The sequence below is a fragment of the Sebastes fasciatus genome, chromosome 9 (assembly GCF_043250625.1).
Source record: "Sebastes fasciatus isolate fSebFas1 chromosome 9, fSebFas1.pri, whole genome shotgun sequence".
In the NCBI taxonomy this organism is placed as follows: domain Eukaryota; kingdom Metazoa; phylum Chordata; class Actinopteri; order Perciformes; family Sebastidae; genus Sebastes; species Sebastes fasciatus.
This window is the reverse complement of record NC_133803.1, coordinates 5,520,271-5,537,270: the sequence shown is the minus strand read 5'-3', so window position 1 is coordinate 5,537,270 and position 17,000 is coordinate 5,520,271. Positions and strand designations below refer to the sequence as shown.

Sequence of the window (17,000 nt, the reverse complement as noted above, 5' to 3'; positions counted from 1 at the left end):
GATTATGGAAACCAGGTTTAGGGAAACAGAAAGCCAACTGCAGAAAGCCGACAGGAACCTTTATAGACACCCTGATAGATTGTAGATACTTCTAAAGACTGGGGAAGATTTTCATCATTATTTGTTTTAAATTGTCAGATATGTTGTACATTGAAGTCATCTCTCTCTCTGTCTTTGTCTTTGTCTCCAGCGGCCAGCAGCAGTTGGCTTCAGGAACATGTGGCAGATCTTAGTCGAAGGTAAGAACATCTGCATCACTTTCTCTCAACCCTCCTCTCTCTCTATCTCTCTCTCTTTCAGCCCCCTCTCTTCTATTCTCTCTCTCTGACTATCTCTCTCTCTCCCTCATCAGCAGATTTTGGTCTCAGGTAGGAACAGTAGGGATCAACTTACACTGACTCAACACACACACTCCTGATGGTGGTAAAAGTGCCCATTCTGTGTGTCACTGCTTACAGTGTGAATCTGTGAGTCTTCCTCTGGGGGTCGAAGGTTACCCTCGGTCAGTGTGAGGTCATGCACTCAGGTGGACGGACAGATTGGTTCATTGATTGAGCTTCTCAGAAACAGCTGCAAGATCAGTGTTATCGTACAGTGACATAAGAACACACACATCTGCTTCCCAGCTTCCCCCCTCTTGACCTGGGTTCAAAGGGCCAAAGGTCACCGTAACTGCAGCCCTGTTATCAGAGTGATCTGATACTTTTATCCATAGCTGACTGATCACCTCTCGAGGGCGTGTGTGTGTGAGTGGATCCTGTTCAGTGACACTCAGTGTTATTTTAAAGTCTGGGTTTCTAATTGTACAGCAAATACAGTAGTAGCCTATTGTTTCCCACACCTCAGGAGACCTTTACTTCTTTCTTCGTGCTGCCATAATAACATATAGACTGACTCCAAAGCAGAACCATGCTGTTGTGATTAATATTACATTCCACTGTGTATTCCCACATCTGAAGTGGGTGAAGTATAAGATGCACACACACTCACGCACACACACACAGTCAGCAGCTCAGTCAGTGCAGGTTACTGGGGGCGACAGCCTGGAGAGTTGTGCAGCAGCAGAACTGAGCTGTGATTGGCTGAGAGGGCAGAAATGAACAGGACGTCCCAGCCTAGTTTCCAGTCTTTGTGCGTGCGTGTGTGTGTGTGTTTGTGTGTGATAGAGAGAGATGCTCTGTATGCCTTCATACAAGCACTTAGTGTGTGTGTGTGTGTGTGTGTGTGTGTGTATGTATGTATGTATGTGTGTACGTGTGCGTTTTCCAGTGTGTGTTTGCATGTCATTTGTTTGCTTGACTGTGTGTATCTGTGCGTATGTGTGTGTGTGTGTGTGTGTTACTGGCTGTGTTGTAATAGTCTGTCCCTACTTAACCTCAGCAGGGACTGGGGGCCAACTGGGTTATATAAAGCCTGCTGCTCTGTCGGCCTCACCAGCCACAAGCCCGACTTCTCTGTGTGTCTGTGTGTGTGTGTCATAGACTGTATTAGGGATGCACCGATACCGATACCAGTACCGGGTATCGGGTCCGATACTGGGCTCATGTACTCGTACTCGAAAACGACTCCGATACCACTTTACGGCAGTGTGACGTTAACCGCTCGTCACCATCTTTCGGGTCCTGTCGCACGCGCTCACGCTCCAATTCCCCGACGGTGCAGATGAGACGGGCCGGTGGTGCGCCCGACCCCACGTGGCTGGGATCCCACCTCAGCCAGCGCGCCACGGGGTTTTGCTTGCCCCCTCTGACTCACGCGTGCGTTAGACTCCTTGGTCTGTGTATCAAGACGGGTCGGGTGGGTTGCCGACTTCGCCGCAGACCCCTGGCGCCTTTTACGTGGGCCGAGCCCCGCCCTGGGGGCCCGACGCGGTTGGGATTTATGAGCTATACTTCAGCCAGCCACCATGGGGCGATCCAGATGTTTTGGGTTCACTTTTGGGGAGCTGTCATTTCATCCATCTTTATGTCTCTATGGCTCCAGAGTGCGCCCATTTTGGTCGCATATGCAGGAATTCCCTGCTAAGCCTGCTGCCCTTGCGAAAAATAAAAGACATCATGTCAAATTCACAAAAAGGTCTGCCCAAAGAATGAGTTTGATATAAAGAGTGTGAACAAGTGTTGAGTCCAGTGTGGAGCCAACAGAGCAGAGTATCCTCTCTGCTTTAATCCCTCGCTCTCTCTGTCTGCAACGTGTCTGGATTAACACACGTCAGATTATATCAATGCATCAAGAGGGATTACGGGATTGCTGGGATTGCCAATCTCATACCCAACTCTTTTCTTTTCTTTTCTTTCTTTCTTTCTTTCTTCTTTCTTTCTGTCTGTCTGTCTCGCTGTCTGTCTGTCTGTCTGTCTGTCTGTCTGTCTCGCTGTCTGTCTCGCTGTCTGTGTCTGTCTCGCTGTCTGTCTCGCTGTCTGTGTCTGTCTGTCTCGCTGTCTGTCTGTCTGTCTGTCCGTCTGTCCGTCCGTCCGTCCGTCCGTCCGTCTCGCTGTCTGTCTGAGCTAATAATGTCTGAACTTTTAAGGTGCTGTGGATACAGTTCATTCCCTCCCCCCCAAAAAATATATATATATCATTTTTAGGGTTCATTTTGAAATAATAATACAAATGGCTGAAAGTCGTTGGCGTCCTTCACTAAATTCTTAAATTGAAGACTCTCCAGCCTTGTCACTGGGTTTTAGTTGAATTAAGTAAATCATTTCCTTAAACTAATCTAACAAGATCAATTAGACATTAGACTTTTCAAACCACATGCAGTGAATGTAAGTAGAAAGATAATGCTACAGTATATAGTAGGGGTGTGACGATTCACTCAGCTCACGATACGACACACGATATTGGGTTCACGATCTCGATTCGATTCGATATTATAACAGTCATTTTAACAGAACTTGAATGATGAAAATATATGACTGAAAACGTAGCCTTTTACTCAATAGACACAAAATGCAAAACAATGCTGTTGTTTGGGCATCTTCTATGCTAATTTGGCCTGACTCCTCCATTATTGCCTGGCTGCAAATCAGCTGCAAATGCACTAACCACACCAGCACTAGGGATGTGACGTCGAGGAAATCTTCCCACCAGTTAATAAACTTGTGACAACACCGGTGTTACAGATTACACCGGACATTTTACAGGAAAAGATGACGGTCAACATGTGTAGCTTGAGCTGACTCCTTAAGATGCATTCACTGTCAGATTATAGCATCCGTCGTCCGGCTATCTATTGATAACATGCCGCTAATACGCCAAAATGAACTAAATGGGTTTTATTTCTGTAAAAAAAAGCAAGACGACGGTGAAGGCGGTGCTTCACCTACTGGTCTGAACTCAGAGCGCCTTCGTCTGTTCAAACAAAGCACTGAAAAAGACGAGAGAACGCAGATCTGTGCTTGTATGACTAGATATACCTATTATGCCCTGATATCGTGATTCAGTTTTTTGTCTCGACGATGCATATCGTCACGTTTTTATATCGCGATATTTAGTGGCACAATATTTCGTCACACCCCTAGTATAAAGCATCAGATGCCACAGTTATTCACAAATATTAACAGATGTATAGACTCCAGAACTAAACATGAAACAGTATTTTCTGCAAGAATCTAAATTCCTGCAGAGAAAGAAAGCATCTTGAATCTGTTCCAGCTCAAACATTGTGAGTCATTGCTCAGCTTTAGGAGTCCAGACCGAGGCTCTGTGTTACTGTCTGACTCTGTGGGTTTGATATGAACACAGAGCGTCCAGAGGTGAATCATCATATATCTGCTTTCATACAGTCCCAGCAGTCCTTCCATTATTCGCCGTCTGTCTTTGAGGACATCATCCCCACTGTCGGTTTCTGCTGGCCATTTTAACGAGACTCAGATTGACTAATTAAAGCCGAGCTGGACGATATCACAAACTTTCATAACCCCCCCCCCCCCCACACACACACACACACACACACACACACACACACACACACACATGCACAGATATTTCCTTTCCTTTTTCCTCCTTTCCCCTTCTTAATTTTTCTGAAAGTCCCGCCGGTGGCGTAAAATGTGACTCTCTGAATGACATGTTTGACGTTAATTACGTGTTGACATCCATGTCACCGTTTTGTTTTTTTGTAAACGTTATCTAATGACAAACACCTCGCGGCGCCCAGCCACCGTGCTCCTCTTCATGTATGTGACAGCGCTTGACGCCATCGGGCCGCGGCGGCTTCTGAGCGCTGCCCTTTGACGTATTGGAAATTCAATCTGACAAGCGGCATTGGGCCGATTCGCCCGGAGTCGCATTCATTGACCCGTTAATCGGTTCCCAGGACCGGGTGTGTTACACAGAGAGTGTACGGGGTCGGCTCTGTTTAGGGTTTTTTAGGGGAATCAGCTAAAAGCTTGAGGCCAAACACGGAGTCATTACTGCTGTCAGAAAGGGCAATTCAAGAAAGTAGAAATATCTTCATTTCTCTTTTCCAAGACACATAATTGTGTCATGCTTTGCAGGGTCGTCAAACTCGAATCCCAAACATCATTTATGAAAAATAGATGGCTGTTTCCGAGGTTGAAGTCAGCCAGAGCTTTGCAGACAGGATTAAGAACAGGGATGTCACGCTGAGAAGAGGTCCCCCAGCAGACAGGCAGAAGAGCATACTGGAATGCTGCGACCTACGGTTGAGGATATTTGATGTGCTATGTCTGTCCAGAATGTTTGTATGGTGGTGGTGGAGGGGGTTTAATGTGCAGCGTGTACAGGTTTTGTTGTCAATGAGTTCCATTTTGTGTAGTTTATATTGTGTAAGGTGACCTCTGTGTAGAATTTAGTATTGAATAAGTTTCAGTTTGCGGTTGTGGGTCATTGAGAATGTGTTATTGTAGATGTTCATCCAGGAGTTGCCATCGATGGTGACGGCGAGATCTTTTTCCCAATCTCGGACCGGTCGTGGGAGATTATCGTCTGTTTATTATTAAAAGTTTGTAAATTCTTGACAAGAGATTTTTCCTTATAATCTGTGTTTCAGTTGTGAGTAGGGATGTTAATAATTAACCTTTTAACCGATTAATGCTATCGGTTAAACGGTTAAAAGAAATATTAATAATTAATTAAAGAGACTGTTTGTAACTTTTGAAGCGTATAAATGTACCGGGTCGGGACACATGCGCGCTCGCATATGCGCGTTAGCGTGTGGTCGCTGCCTCTGCTCCTCTGCCTGCTTGTCTTCACTCAGACAGAGCGCGCGTTCTCGCGTACTCGCTCCACCTCTAGACATGAATGCGCGCTCACTCCACACTGCAGAAGAGTCAGTAGCTCTGAGAATATCTAGTGAACGTTTGTGCAGAAATAACTGCTGCAGCTCCTCCAGATCCAACAGAGGTTTTCCGTGTCTTGTTAAGTGACAGAGCTCCTCAACGAGTTACATTATCGTCTCGTTACCGACCGGGTGCCGGTGTCTTCGGCTGCCGGCTGCGGTCGGGAGGCGATAACGTAACTCGCTGAGGCAGGAAAAGCCAACACTAGTATCAGCATTGATTCATGGAGAGACCTCCGTCTGGTCAGCTAACATTACTGCCAAGCAGCTGAAATATAGAGTGATATTGTGGTTTTAGCTGACGTGTGTCGCCTCACTGTTTTGAGCGATGCTCGTTCATGTCTATTTAGAGCGAGCAAGAGCGAGCTCGACGCTGACTTTCGTTGATTTCGAGGCCACAGGTGTCGCTGTTAACAAGACATTCTGAAAGTTACAAATAGTCCCTTTAAAAAACTGAGCAAAACTCAGAGGAGCGGCCCGTCGCTTTAAGGAGAAAAGCTGGTCTACCTTAACAGTCCACCTTAAGAGAATCTGAGCCGGCGTTGCAAGAGTGAGCTTGCTTGAGCTGAGGAGTTGTAGCATTTATTCACCGACAAATAAACTACACACACACTGTCCAGCTACGTTCACAGCTATAACGCCACCGACAACTCCACACTCACCGCCGCCACACACACACACACACGGTCTGTCAGACACTCGCTGAAGTTACGCCGCGCTGACAGACCGTATGTTTGTGACAACGGCGAGCACGAAGCCTCCAGCGACGCTACAGCTGCACATGCAGCACAAACACACGCACGGTTTGTCGGACACTCGCTATCGTTACGCCGGTCAGACACACAGCTGACAACCTGCTAAACTAAACCAAATGTACGGTGGAGAGTTACTGGGAAAGTGGCTGCATGTCCGCAGCACCGTGGCTGCTACAGTAACTCTCCTGACGGTGAACTGGGGACTCAGTTGTCTGTTGTGCTCATACACTGCAGCTGGCGTACCGCTGTATGCGACGCACTAATCTTATTGGTTAAAGGGACTCTATGTCAGAATCAGAAATTGTTTGTTAATAGCGACAGGTGTGGCCGTTTAGTCAACGAAAGTCAGCGCCCTGTTGCTCGCGCTTGTGCTCGCTCTACATGGACATGAACGAGCATCGTTCAAAACAGTGAGGCGACACACGTCAGCTAAAAGCACAATATCACTCTATATTTCAGCTGCTTGGCAGTAATGTTAGCTGACCAGACGAAGGTCTCTCCGTGAATCAGTGCTGATACTGTGTTGTCCTGCTTCAGCCTCCCGTCTTCTGCAGTGTGTAGTGTGCGCGCATGCACGTGAGAGGTGGAGCGAGTGAGAACGAGCGCGGTGTGTGAGTGAAGGCAGGCAGGCAGAGGAGCAGAGCAGTATCGACTCCGGCCCTGGAGACCAAAGCTCCCCTGTGTCTTCTGGCCGCGGACGGGGGGGCTGGAGCAGCAAGTGTTGACACTGTTTTGCAAAACGGGCTTCACTAGATATAACTTTGCGGTTTTGGTGCTTCTGTGTAGTTTGTGTTGGAGTCTGAGTCTGAACAGCTGATCATAAGCAAACAGTTTATTTTTAATCCCATCTTGTACTCTGTAGTGTGTACAATGTTGGTGCTGAAATGAGTAGTCGGTGTAATTAGTCAATGATTCATTTATCAAGAAAATGTTTTATGGGCTAAATGACTCATTGGAAAAATAATCTGCAGATGAAGGGATAATGAAAATAGCTGTTAGCTCTTCCTTGCTTCCTTCACTGTTGTGGAGGCAGGATGTTTGTAGAGGAGGTTTGTTGGAGCTTAGACTGCGGTCTTAGACCAACATAACATGAAACAAAACAAGAGTGATCCCATCAACTCTTGTTCAAGTCCCCTAAAGTCCATTATGGCGGTGTGATCGGGTTAAATGCCTAATCCTTGAGACAAACATAAACACGGGGAGGCTACGGCTTAGAGAGGAGGAGGAGGGAACACACTCACTCCTTGATAGAAAAGGGGGAGCAGACAGAGAAGCTGGTGCGTTTAGTTAAAATATGAATTGACCCCTGTTATTATTGTTGTTTCTGGGTGTGTTTTACTCACGTAGGGAAGAGTAGAAACTATTGTCCAAACATTTGCATTAAAAACAGAAGAGTAATAAACAAAAATAAACCACCACCGGACAAAGATAAAACGTAACAGAGCCTCAAGCACAGAAACTAAAAAACTGAAATACTAGGGATGTCAATCGATTCAAATATTTAATCGTGATTAATAGCAAATAAATCACACATTTTTTATCTTTTCAAAATGCAGCTTAAAGGGAGATTTATCAAGTATTTAATACTCTTATCAACATGGGAGTGGGCAAATATGCTTGTTTTATGCAAATGTATGTACATATTTATTATTGAAAATCAGTTAACGACACAAAACAATGACAGATATTGTCCAGAAACCCTCACAGGTACTGCATTTAGTATAAAACAATATGCTCCAATCATAACATGGCAAACTGCAGCCCAACAGGCAACAACAGCTGTCAGTGCGTCAGTGTGCTGACTTGACTATGACTTGTGTGACTACGTCCGGTTTTCAAAATAAGGTGTTAACAAAGGGAACCGTATATACAAAATACATAGAAGAAGAAATAAGATTGATTGGATTATATTCACCAGAAGTATAAAACATTATATGTCCCTTATAAATTAAAAAGAAAATGCCACTAATTTGTGAGGGGAAATGTCTTTATTCTTTGATTTTTGGGTTGCTGGAAAAAATGTAATGAATAATTCCTGACTGATATATTTGACCTCAGGTCATCTCTGACTACATACATGCTGAAAATCAAACATTCTTACTGTATTAATTTAGATATTTTCCAAAGTAAAAGTCCCTAGAAGTGTATGATTGAATTTCTTCTCATGGTCTAAAGTTCAAAAGTTTTTAAAAATTGCAATAAATTGTAATATTGAATCGCAATACGTAAAGCTGAGGTAGGCAAGATTGGAGAAAATATAATTAAAAAAGTTATTTTTATAAAACGATCGCTATATCATGACCGTAGTACATGAAACAGGTAACCTGAAAAACATCATGTTCCTCTGTGTCCTCCGGTGCTCCTAACGGCATCTGCAAGATTTCACAGACCGGAGGAAAACAAGCAGTAAGAGCTGATCTGAGGTCTGCTGTCCAGCTGCAGTCTATGAGAGCCGGCTGCTAATCACTCGCGAACTCTGACCGAACGATCAAACTAGGCAGCGCTGATCAAATATGAATCAATATTTTCTTATGTTATTGCCTATTTCTCTCTTCAAATGTTTTCAGAATCATCTTGTAGTGCACGGTTTAGCTGTAAAATGAGCTCCGGTCATGTAGGAACGCTCTCTCTCTCTGAAATGACCTGTGATTGGTCAAAGATTTTTTAAAGCCTGAAAACAGAGCCATGAGGAGGAGCAGAAGTCTAGTTATCTCTCAGAACACATGAATTACAATATGCTGAAAGATTATTATGGAATTTTTGCCCAATGATGCCAAAAATATACTGCCTACTGAAGCTTTAACCTTTATTTAACTAGGAAGTCACATTGAGATCAAAACCTTTTACAAGTCAGACCTAGCCTAGACAGGGTCAGATAGCAGCATCCAACACAAAACAAGACATTGAATCACAACGGCAACAATAGGTACGACAAAATACATTACATCATCATATAGTCATTAGAGTCAAAATCATTTAAAGAGGTAAGGGTCTGAAGTTTAAACTCAGCCTGCAGATTGTTCCAGGACCGAGACCGTAGTGGATCAGGCTTGTTTTGCCAGCTTCTGTACTGATAGAAGGAACTTTAAACTGAAGCCATTTATGTGACCTTAGATTATAACTGTTTTGCAGAAATGCAAACTTCCGGCTCAGAGATGTTCTTATAGACTAAAATGTACCATCCTGCGCTATGTGAGGGATGACCATCCTACCATGCTGTATAAGGTACCATAATGGGTCCTGAAGCTAGAATTAGTGGCATACTGTAACTCATGGCGTTGTGATACCGCGGGTCAAGTTCGAAGAAGGTGGACGGTGAGGCAAACCTGTAAATTGAATCACCAAAATCAATCAGTGTTTCTTTTTTTTTTTTTTTCTTTATGATGAGATTCATTTCAATGTTTTATCATATTTCCCTCTTTTGGAGCTGTGGAGCATTTGTAGTTGATTTAGTGTGGAAATCTGGAGGTGACCATGTGCACTAATCCTGTTTCTGTTTGTGTGTGTGTGTGTGTGTGTGTGTGTGTGTGTGTGTGTGTGTGTGTGTGTGTGTGTGTGTGTGTGTGTGTGTGTGTGTGTGTGTGTGTGTGTGTGTGTGTGTGTGTGTGTGTGTGTGTGTGTGTGTGTGTGTGTGTGTGTGTGTGTGTGTGTGTGTGTGTGTGTGTGTGTGTGTGTGTGTGTGTGTGTGTGTGTGTGTGTGTGTGTGTGCAGTTTGTGTGGCATCATTCCAGGTCTGAGCAGTGTGCTGCTGCCCCGTATGAACCCCTTCGTCCTGATCAACATGGCGGGAGTTCTTTCGCTCTGCATCACCTACATGCTCATAGAAATCAAGTAAGAATTCATCGATCTCTCTGTGTGGCCGGTAAATCCCCAAATTCACCTCCCAACATAGTGAAACCAGGGATGCTTTCTCGGGCTGGGTCACCCTCTGGCTGCTTTAAATTGTCTTGATGTTTATCTGCACTGATCTTGAAATGTGTCCTGATGTAAAAACACTCCAGTGGGGGAAAGAACACGCAGAGATGGGACAGGAAGTGAGACTTTTAAATGGGTGGCAAAAGTGTGGTGACTTGAATCATTAAGAGGGACGATGATAAAAAAGGTTCTGTTCAACATTCACATGCGTCCACTAGCTCCGATTATGCAAAACAATAGGGCTGGGACGATACACCTATCTCTCGATTCGATACTATCACCATACTTTGATATGTTTTGCAATATATGTAAGTAAGTAAGTATAGTAAGTATTGCGATCCTACAAGTATTGCGATTTTTGTTAACTTTTTTAACACTAGACCATGGGGAAAAGTTGAATTATACACTTCTAGGGACTTTTACTTTGGAAATTTCTAAATTAATCCAGTAAGAATGTTTGATTAATATGATCTTGTCTTGAAGCATTTTAATGTCTTGGATATTCAGTAAATATTGATGTCATTTGCTGTGTGTGTGTGTGCTCAGTAACTATAATGCGGTGGACACGGCGTCGGCGGTCGCCATCGCGCTCATGACCTTTGGCACCATGTATCCCATGAGCGTCTACAGCGGCAAAGTTCTGCTGCAGGTAAGATGAACCCGTCTTTCTCTGTCCGTACTGTATTCACAGTCCAACATCGGGACACTTTAGGAAGCGTGTGATCACAATGAGTTTCTGTCCTCTCTCGTTCACAGACGACGCCGTCACACGTCATCGGCCAACTGGACAAACTGCTCCGAGAGGTGAGAGGAGTGATTTAACGTTTAATTCAACGTACTGTATGTCTGCTTTCTGTGTATTTGTGTGTACTTGTTTTTTTTGTATTGATTGTTAGTTTTATTCACTGTTGTATTCTTTCTGCAATAATCGTTGTTGCCTGCTGTCTGTTAACCAAATTACCCCTCGGAGACATTAAAGCTTCACTGATATAAATCAGATGTCAGTCCACAGTTAGGCTTTCATCACCACACATCTTGATTATTGTAATGCACTTTAGGTCGGTGTTAGCCGAGCCTCTTTGTCTCGCCTGCAGATTGTTCAGAACGCGGCAGCTCGTCTATTAACTGGTACACGTGAACGTGAGCACATCTCCCCTATTCTGGCTTCTCTTCACTCTGCGTTTTAGGATTGATTTTAATATTTTATTATTAACATATAAATCGTTAAATGGGGAAGCTCCAACTTCTCTCTCAGACCTTTTAAAACCACATCTTTTATCAAGGACACTCAGATCCACTGAGCAGTTGCTTATGACTGTCCCGAGGTCTATAGGTTAAAGCTCAGGGGTGACCGAGCCTTTACAGCTGCAGCTCCAAAGCTCCACATGTTGGGCTGTCCCCCACACTGCCTGTTTTTAAATCAAACCTCAGCTACATAACTTTAACCCTCTTAGACCCACAATAGACCAGCTTTTGACTTTTGTAGGGGGGTACAGGAGGTCTGTAGGGGGAGATAGCAGGTCAACAGTAGATGTCACATAGAAGTGGTGTACATCATCTGAAAGCTGGAAATCTGAAGATTTCACAGCTCAGCACGGTGCGTCAAATTGTTCTAGTCATAAATTAGAAATGAATGAATTGTTTTTAATTGTTGCCCCAAACTGCATGTGATTATCATAAAGTCGGCATGTCTGTAAAGTGGAGACTCGTGGGTACCCATAGAACCCATTTTTATTATCATATGTGGAGGTCAGAGGTCAAGGGACCCCTTTGAAAATGGTCATGCCAGTTTTTCCTTGCTAAAATTTTGCGTTGGAGCGTTATTTAACCTCTTTCCCGACAAGCTACCATGACATGGTTGGTACCGATGGATTACTTTTTTATAGTTTCATATTATGTGGTTCTTATTGGTTAATGGCTCCACTTTGTGTCCAATCAGGTGTCGACTCTGGACGGAGTGCTGGAGGTTCGGAATGAGCACTTCTGGACTGTCGGCTTCGGATCTCTGGTAAGTTTCCCCGCCAAAGAAACCAGAAAAAATGGACATGAGGCTGTTTTCCATGTTACATATTTGTAGCTGTTAGTTAAAAAAGCTCTTTCTAATTGGCTGAAACAAACACATTATTGTTAAAATAGGATTTTATTTAGTTGTAGCTGAAAGTGATGAAGACTCAGCTCTTTACATTGTGTATGTACAGTGCATACAGCAACTCCATTATTTCTCCAGAGACCCAGAAACCAGCCACTCCTCCTAATATAATAATAATACGACCTGACCCCAGGTCTGTCATGTGCCACTTTGTTTGTGGCAATTTGATGAACTTTATTCAAGAAAATGCACCTGTGAGCAAGAAGTAAAGGTAATGAGGTGAGTTATTGGGATTTAGGGCAGCAAATTCCTAAATAAATTAGCAATTCATTCGTTTCAGATCGATGTAAAGCTCCCTCCATCCCTCCCTCTGACTTTTTGTCCGTCTCCATCCTGTTTTCTATCCTCTCTCTCTCTCTCTCTCTCTCTCCCTCACTCCTTCCATCCTCCTGTTAGTTAGTTAGTGTGTTTTTGTTCGTCTCTGTATTGGTTTCTAGTTGTTTCTCCCCCCCCCTCCTTCGTCTCGTTCACCCCTCTCTGTCATTCGTCCGTTCGGAGTGACGATCAGCAGGGATTTGTTCACCCAGACGAGAAGAAGGAACAAGTCATTCATGCGGAGATATTCTCTCTCGCTCTCTCTCTCTCTCTCTCTCCCTCTCTCTCTCTTTCTCCGTCTCCAGTTTTTTTGGAGGGAACACTGTTGTTATCTGTCGAGTTGTCGTAGTCGTCTGCACGTTGTTGTGGCGACAGCAAACAAGCCCAGCTGGCTTCCAGGGCTGAGGTCCTCGGAAACAAACACACACACACACACACACACACACACACACACACACACACACACACACACACACACACACACACACACACACCAACATCTGTCTGCATTCAATTCTGAGAGCGGAGTGTGTTTCTGCAAAAAGGCAGATTATTAATTGTAGCTTATTTAACTGAACTGTTGTTGACCCTGAATGTTAATTCCCGATGGAAAATAGGCGTTTGGCAAAAGATTCTCAACCCAAGGACCATTTACTATGTTTGGCTTTGGCTTATTATGTGTCCACTTACTGTGTGTCTGAAAGCTTCATAAACACCAAGTAATGGAAGTAGGCCTTGTTTTGAGAATTATTTGGTTCGTTTGTTAAATTTTTTTTTTTTTAGAATAAGAAGAAAGAGTTTCGCCCATATTTTAAAATGTGATGTGATGGAGACACAGACAGGAGATGTGGAGAGAGAGAAGGGTATGACATGCACCAAAACTCCCTTGGCTGGGAATCGAATCGTGGACGTTGCAGTTGTGTGAGAAGCACGTCATTCTGGCCAACACTCCCGATTTTCCCAGGAGACTCCCGTTTTTCTTCGCCCTCTCCCGGTTTCCTCCCAGGGTCACATTTCTCCCTTATTTCTACTGATTTATGGCAATTTTCACACTTTTTTTCCTTTTCGTTATCTCAACCTGTTTCTGGCGCTGTACAGCGTGTACTGTACAATCCCGACTGTTTCCACCCGGAAGTCAATAAAGCTACACCCTAATGTTGTTTACTGGCGGGAGAGAGCTGCTCGCGACCATTCGCAACTAGGGATGTTAATAATTAACCGTTTAACCGTTAACCGTCATTAAGCATTTTAACCGATTAACGCTATCGGTTAAAACGGTTAAAAGAAATATTAATAATGAATTAAAAAGCTGAGCAAAACTCAGAGCAGCGGCTCGTCACTTTAAGGAAAAATAGCTGGTCCACCTTAACAGCCCACCTTAAGAGGCGGAGCCGGAGTTGCAGGATACAGGAAGTTAACTCCCGTCTTTCCAGCTCGCTTGAGCGGAGCAATGTACACACACTGCTACACTTAGAACTCCACCAACAACCTCACACTCACCACCAACACACACACACACGGTCTGTCGGAAACTCAATAAAGTTACGCAGACTACGTGTGCGGCGGCAATACGATGCCTCAGGCAACGCTAGAGCTGTTAACGTAGCACAAATACATCACCAGACCCCTTTTCTGGAGTAAATAAATAAAAACAAAATAATAAATTAGATCACTTTAAATACAATTCAAACACATTCTTGTTTTAACTAAAAATAAAAACTTCAAATGATCTCTGATTGGTTTTATGTGAGAACACATACATTTTCATATCATGATTTTTGGTATTTCTGTTTGATGTCCTGCGGTCAGTATATCTGTGTGTGTGAGACGGTTATTAGACAGATTTGATCTCTTTTTTTTTTTAAATCAGGGATGTTGGTGCCACTCTTCCATGCTGTGTGTGTGTTTCTGTGTTTGTGAGTGTGTGTGTGTGTGTGTGTGTGTGTGTGTGTGTGTGTGTGTGTGTGTGTGTGTGTGTAGTACCTCCTGATGCCTGCGGGTGGAGCAGCGTCCTCTGTTTACATCAGCCCTGATGCTTCTAGTTGTTAGTATTTATGTTATCGATGCTGCTGCTGCTGCTCCCGTTGTTGTTGTGACTGATGTTGCTACAGTTACACAACTGTTGGTTGTTGGCCCACCGCTAACAGAGCAGCTGTCCAAACTGATTTGACCTTCTGACTGCACTTCTGCCCCACAGGGGACTCTGTGTGTGGGTATGTGTGTGGGTATGTGTGTGCGTGTGTGTGTGCGTGTGCGTGTGTGTGTGTTCTGTCCTTTCGAGGTCGTTGACGTTAAAATTAGCAAACGAGGAGGAAATGAGAACCTCAGTTTGGTGTTTTTTGGGTCAGAGGTAGAACTGAAAGGCTGAATGTTGAGGTGAGACGTGCTGCGATGAAGGTCATGGAGTCATTGTGATGATTATTTAATCAGCTGTTGGAGTTTTTTTTTACGGCTGACAGATACAGGCTAGCATCACTGAACAATAAAATCTAGTCTGAGTTGCTTTGAAAATGGAATTATTATTATGTATTATTATGTATAAAGCCCATTAGCAACTGGTAAGTGTGAGTGTACCAGCCTTGTCCTTAATTACTGGAACTAACAGGACAGACGACATGGAGTATTGTATCTTTTTGTGCTCTTTCTTTATCTTTTTTTGCTTCAAGCTGCTGTAACAGTGACATTTTCTGCCAGGATTAATTAAGTTTTCTATCTAACTATACAAATGTCCTTTGTAAAACTGAGCCTTTACATAGTCAAGTCCTTCTGTACAGGAAGAGCTGCTGACCTGCGCAGGTCCAGAATTAAAATTTACTAACCAAAACTCCTGAAAAGATGATTTGGATGTTTTTATCTTGTGTACACAAGACCTATAACTTAAGCGCCCGAGATGAAAAAAAAAAAAAAGAGGACTTTCATTTGGGCGGCACGGTGGTACAGGGGTCGCCTCACAGCAAGAAGGTACAGGGTTCGATCCCCGGTCTGGGCGGGACCTTTCTGTGTGGAGTTTGCATGTTGCATCAGGAAGGGCATCCAGTGTAAAACCTACGCCAAATCAAATATGCGGATCATAAAATAGGTTCTCAGATGATCCTCTGTGGCGACCCAGCAGCCAAAAGACAAAGACATTTTTCCTCTTTTTTTGTAAATCACTTTGTAATAACTGCTTTGAAATGATTTCAAATGTTAAAACATATTTGACTTATTTCCCTTGTGCCCTCTCTCCCTGGTCTCTCTACCCCTCTGCCCCTCTTCACTCCCCCCCTCTACCGTTCTGTTTCAGGCCGGCTCTGCACACGTTCGTATCCGCCGCGACGCCAACGAGCAGCTGGTTCTGGCTCACGTCACCAACCGGCTGCTGCCGCTCGTCTCCACTCTGACCGTCCAGATCTTTAAAGACGACTGGACCAGACCCCTCCTCACCGGGACCCTCTCCTCATCTGGTCCCCCTCAGGGTCCTGAAGGTTACGCCGCCCTCTCCTCCTCCTCCTCTACTCCTCCTCTGCTCTTGTCTTCAGGAGGAGAGATGGACCCGCTGACCTCCACGCCCTCCAAACCCAGCAGCCCTCCTCCGGAGTTTGCCTTCGACACGCCGGGGAGGAACGCGCAGCCGGTGGTCCTGCCCTCCGTGGGACCCCACGCCCACAGGCCCTACGGAGGCGTGGGACACACCTACGGAGCGTCTCCCTACGCGGGGATGCTGAGTCAGGGCGTAGTGCGGCCCGGCGGTGGCGGGTTGGGACTCGGTGCTCAGGGTCTCGGACCAGGGTTTGGACTGGGTGTGAGTGGGAGCGGGGTGCCTTCCTCTCAGAGCTACAGAACTGCCTTCGGAGGGTCGACGGCGCCGCTCCGGTTTGGAACCAACAACCCTCTGCCTTCACAGTCGCAGTACAGACAATACCAACCCTGATTGTGCCAGAACATTACTTACAGATACTTTCATTCATGTTGAAGGTCGAGTTTCTTCAGATATTTCAGACGGATGACGTTTATTTCCCTGTCCAGGCTGGACGGCAGACACTAAAACATTTAAGATGGTAACTGCAGATTAAAGTTTAGTAGTGTGAGCCTCCCCTGACTTTAGAAGAGAAGATGGCAAATATATTGTGGTATTTATTTTGCTGACAAGGGGACCAACAGGTTGACTGTGGATGGATTTGGTATGTTTGAGTGTTTTTTTTTTTGTTTTTTTTATCAGGATCTTGGGAAGCGACCTCACTGCAGGGCTGACAGGCTGTGAGGAAACCTTTTTGTGGCAACACCATTAAACAGCATTCCTGTTGGGAGGAAATAAAGTGTTGAATTAAATAACAATCCGGTGTTGCATTTTAAATTTCAGGCATTTAAAGGACACTAGAATCCAAAGTGATTCACAGTAAAACTGGTTTCAGCTCCTCCATCACTAACATTACCAGTAGACAGGAGGTCAAAGGTCAGAGATGACAACACCGATGAGATTCCAGTCTCCTACGAATGATGATAGAAGAGATTTTACAAAAGAGACGAGGAGAAAAGAATTGCTCGACCGAACTGAGGGAGATTTACAAAACAGGACGGTGATCAA

At 44.5% G+C, this 17,000-nt stretch overlaps 1 protein-coding gene across 1 annotated transcript in view; it reads left to right on the top strand.

Moving 5' to 3' along the window:
* slc30a6 (solute carrier family 30 member 6) overlaps positions 1-16,750 on the top strand; it is a 71,888-nt gene extending 55,138 nt beyond the window's left edge. Inside the window, exons 10-15 of the mRNA XM_074645590.1 lie at positions 191-239; positions 9,769-9,888; positions 10,519-10,621; positions 10,729-10,776; positions 11,912-11,980; positions 15,720-16,750. Of these exons, the coding sequence (XP_074501691.1) occupies positions 191-239; positions 9,769-9,888; positions 10,519-10,621; positions 10,729-10,776; positions 11,912-11,980; positions 15,720-16,346 (1,016 nt within the window). The 3' untranslated portion in view covers positions 16,347-16,750. The remainder of the gene's footprint in view (positions 1-190; positions 240-9,768; positions 9,889-10,518; positions 10,622-10,728; positions 10,777-11,911; positions 11,981-15,719) is intronic.
* The last annotated feature ends 250 nt before the right edge of the window (positions 16,751-17,000 follow it).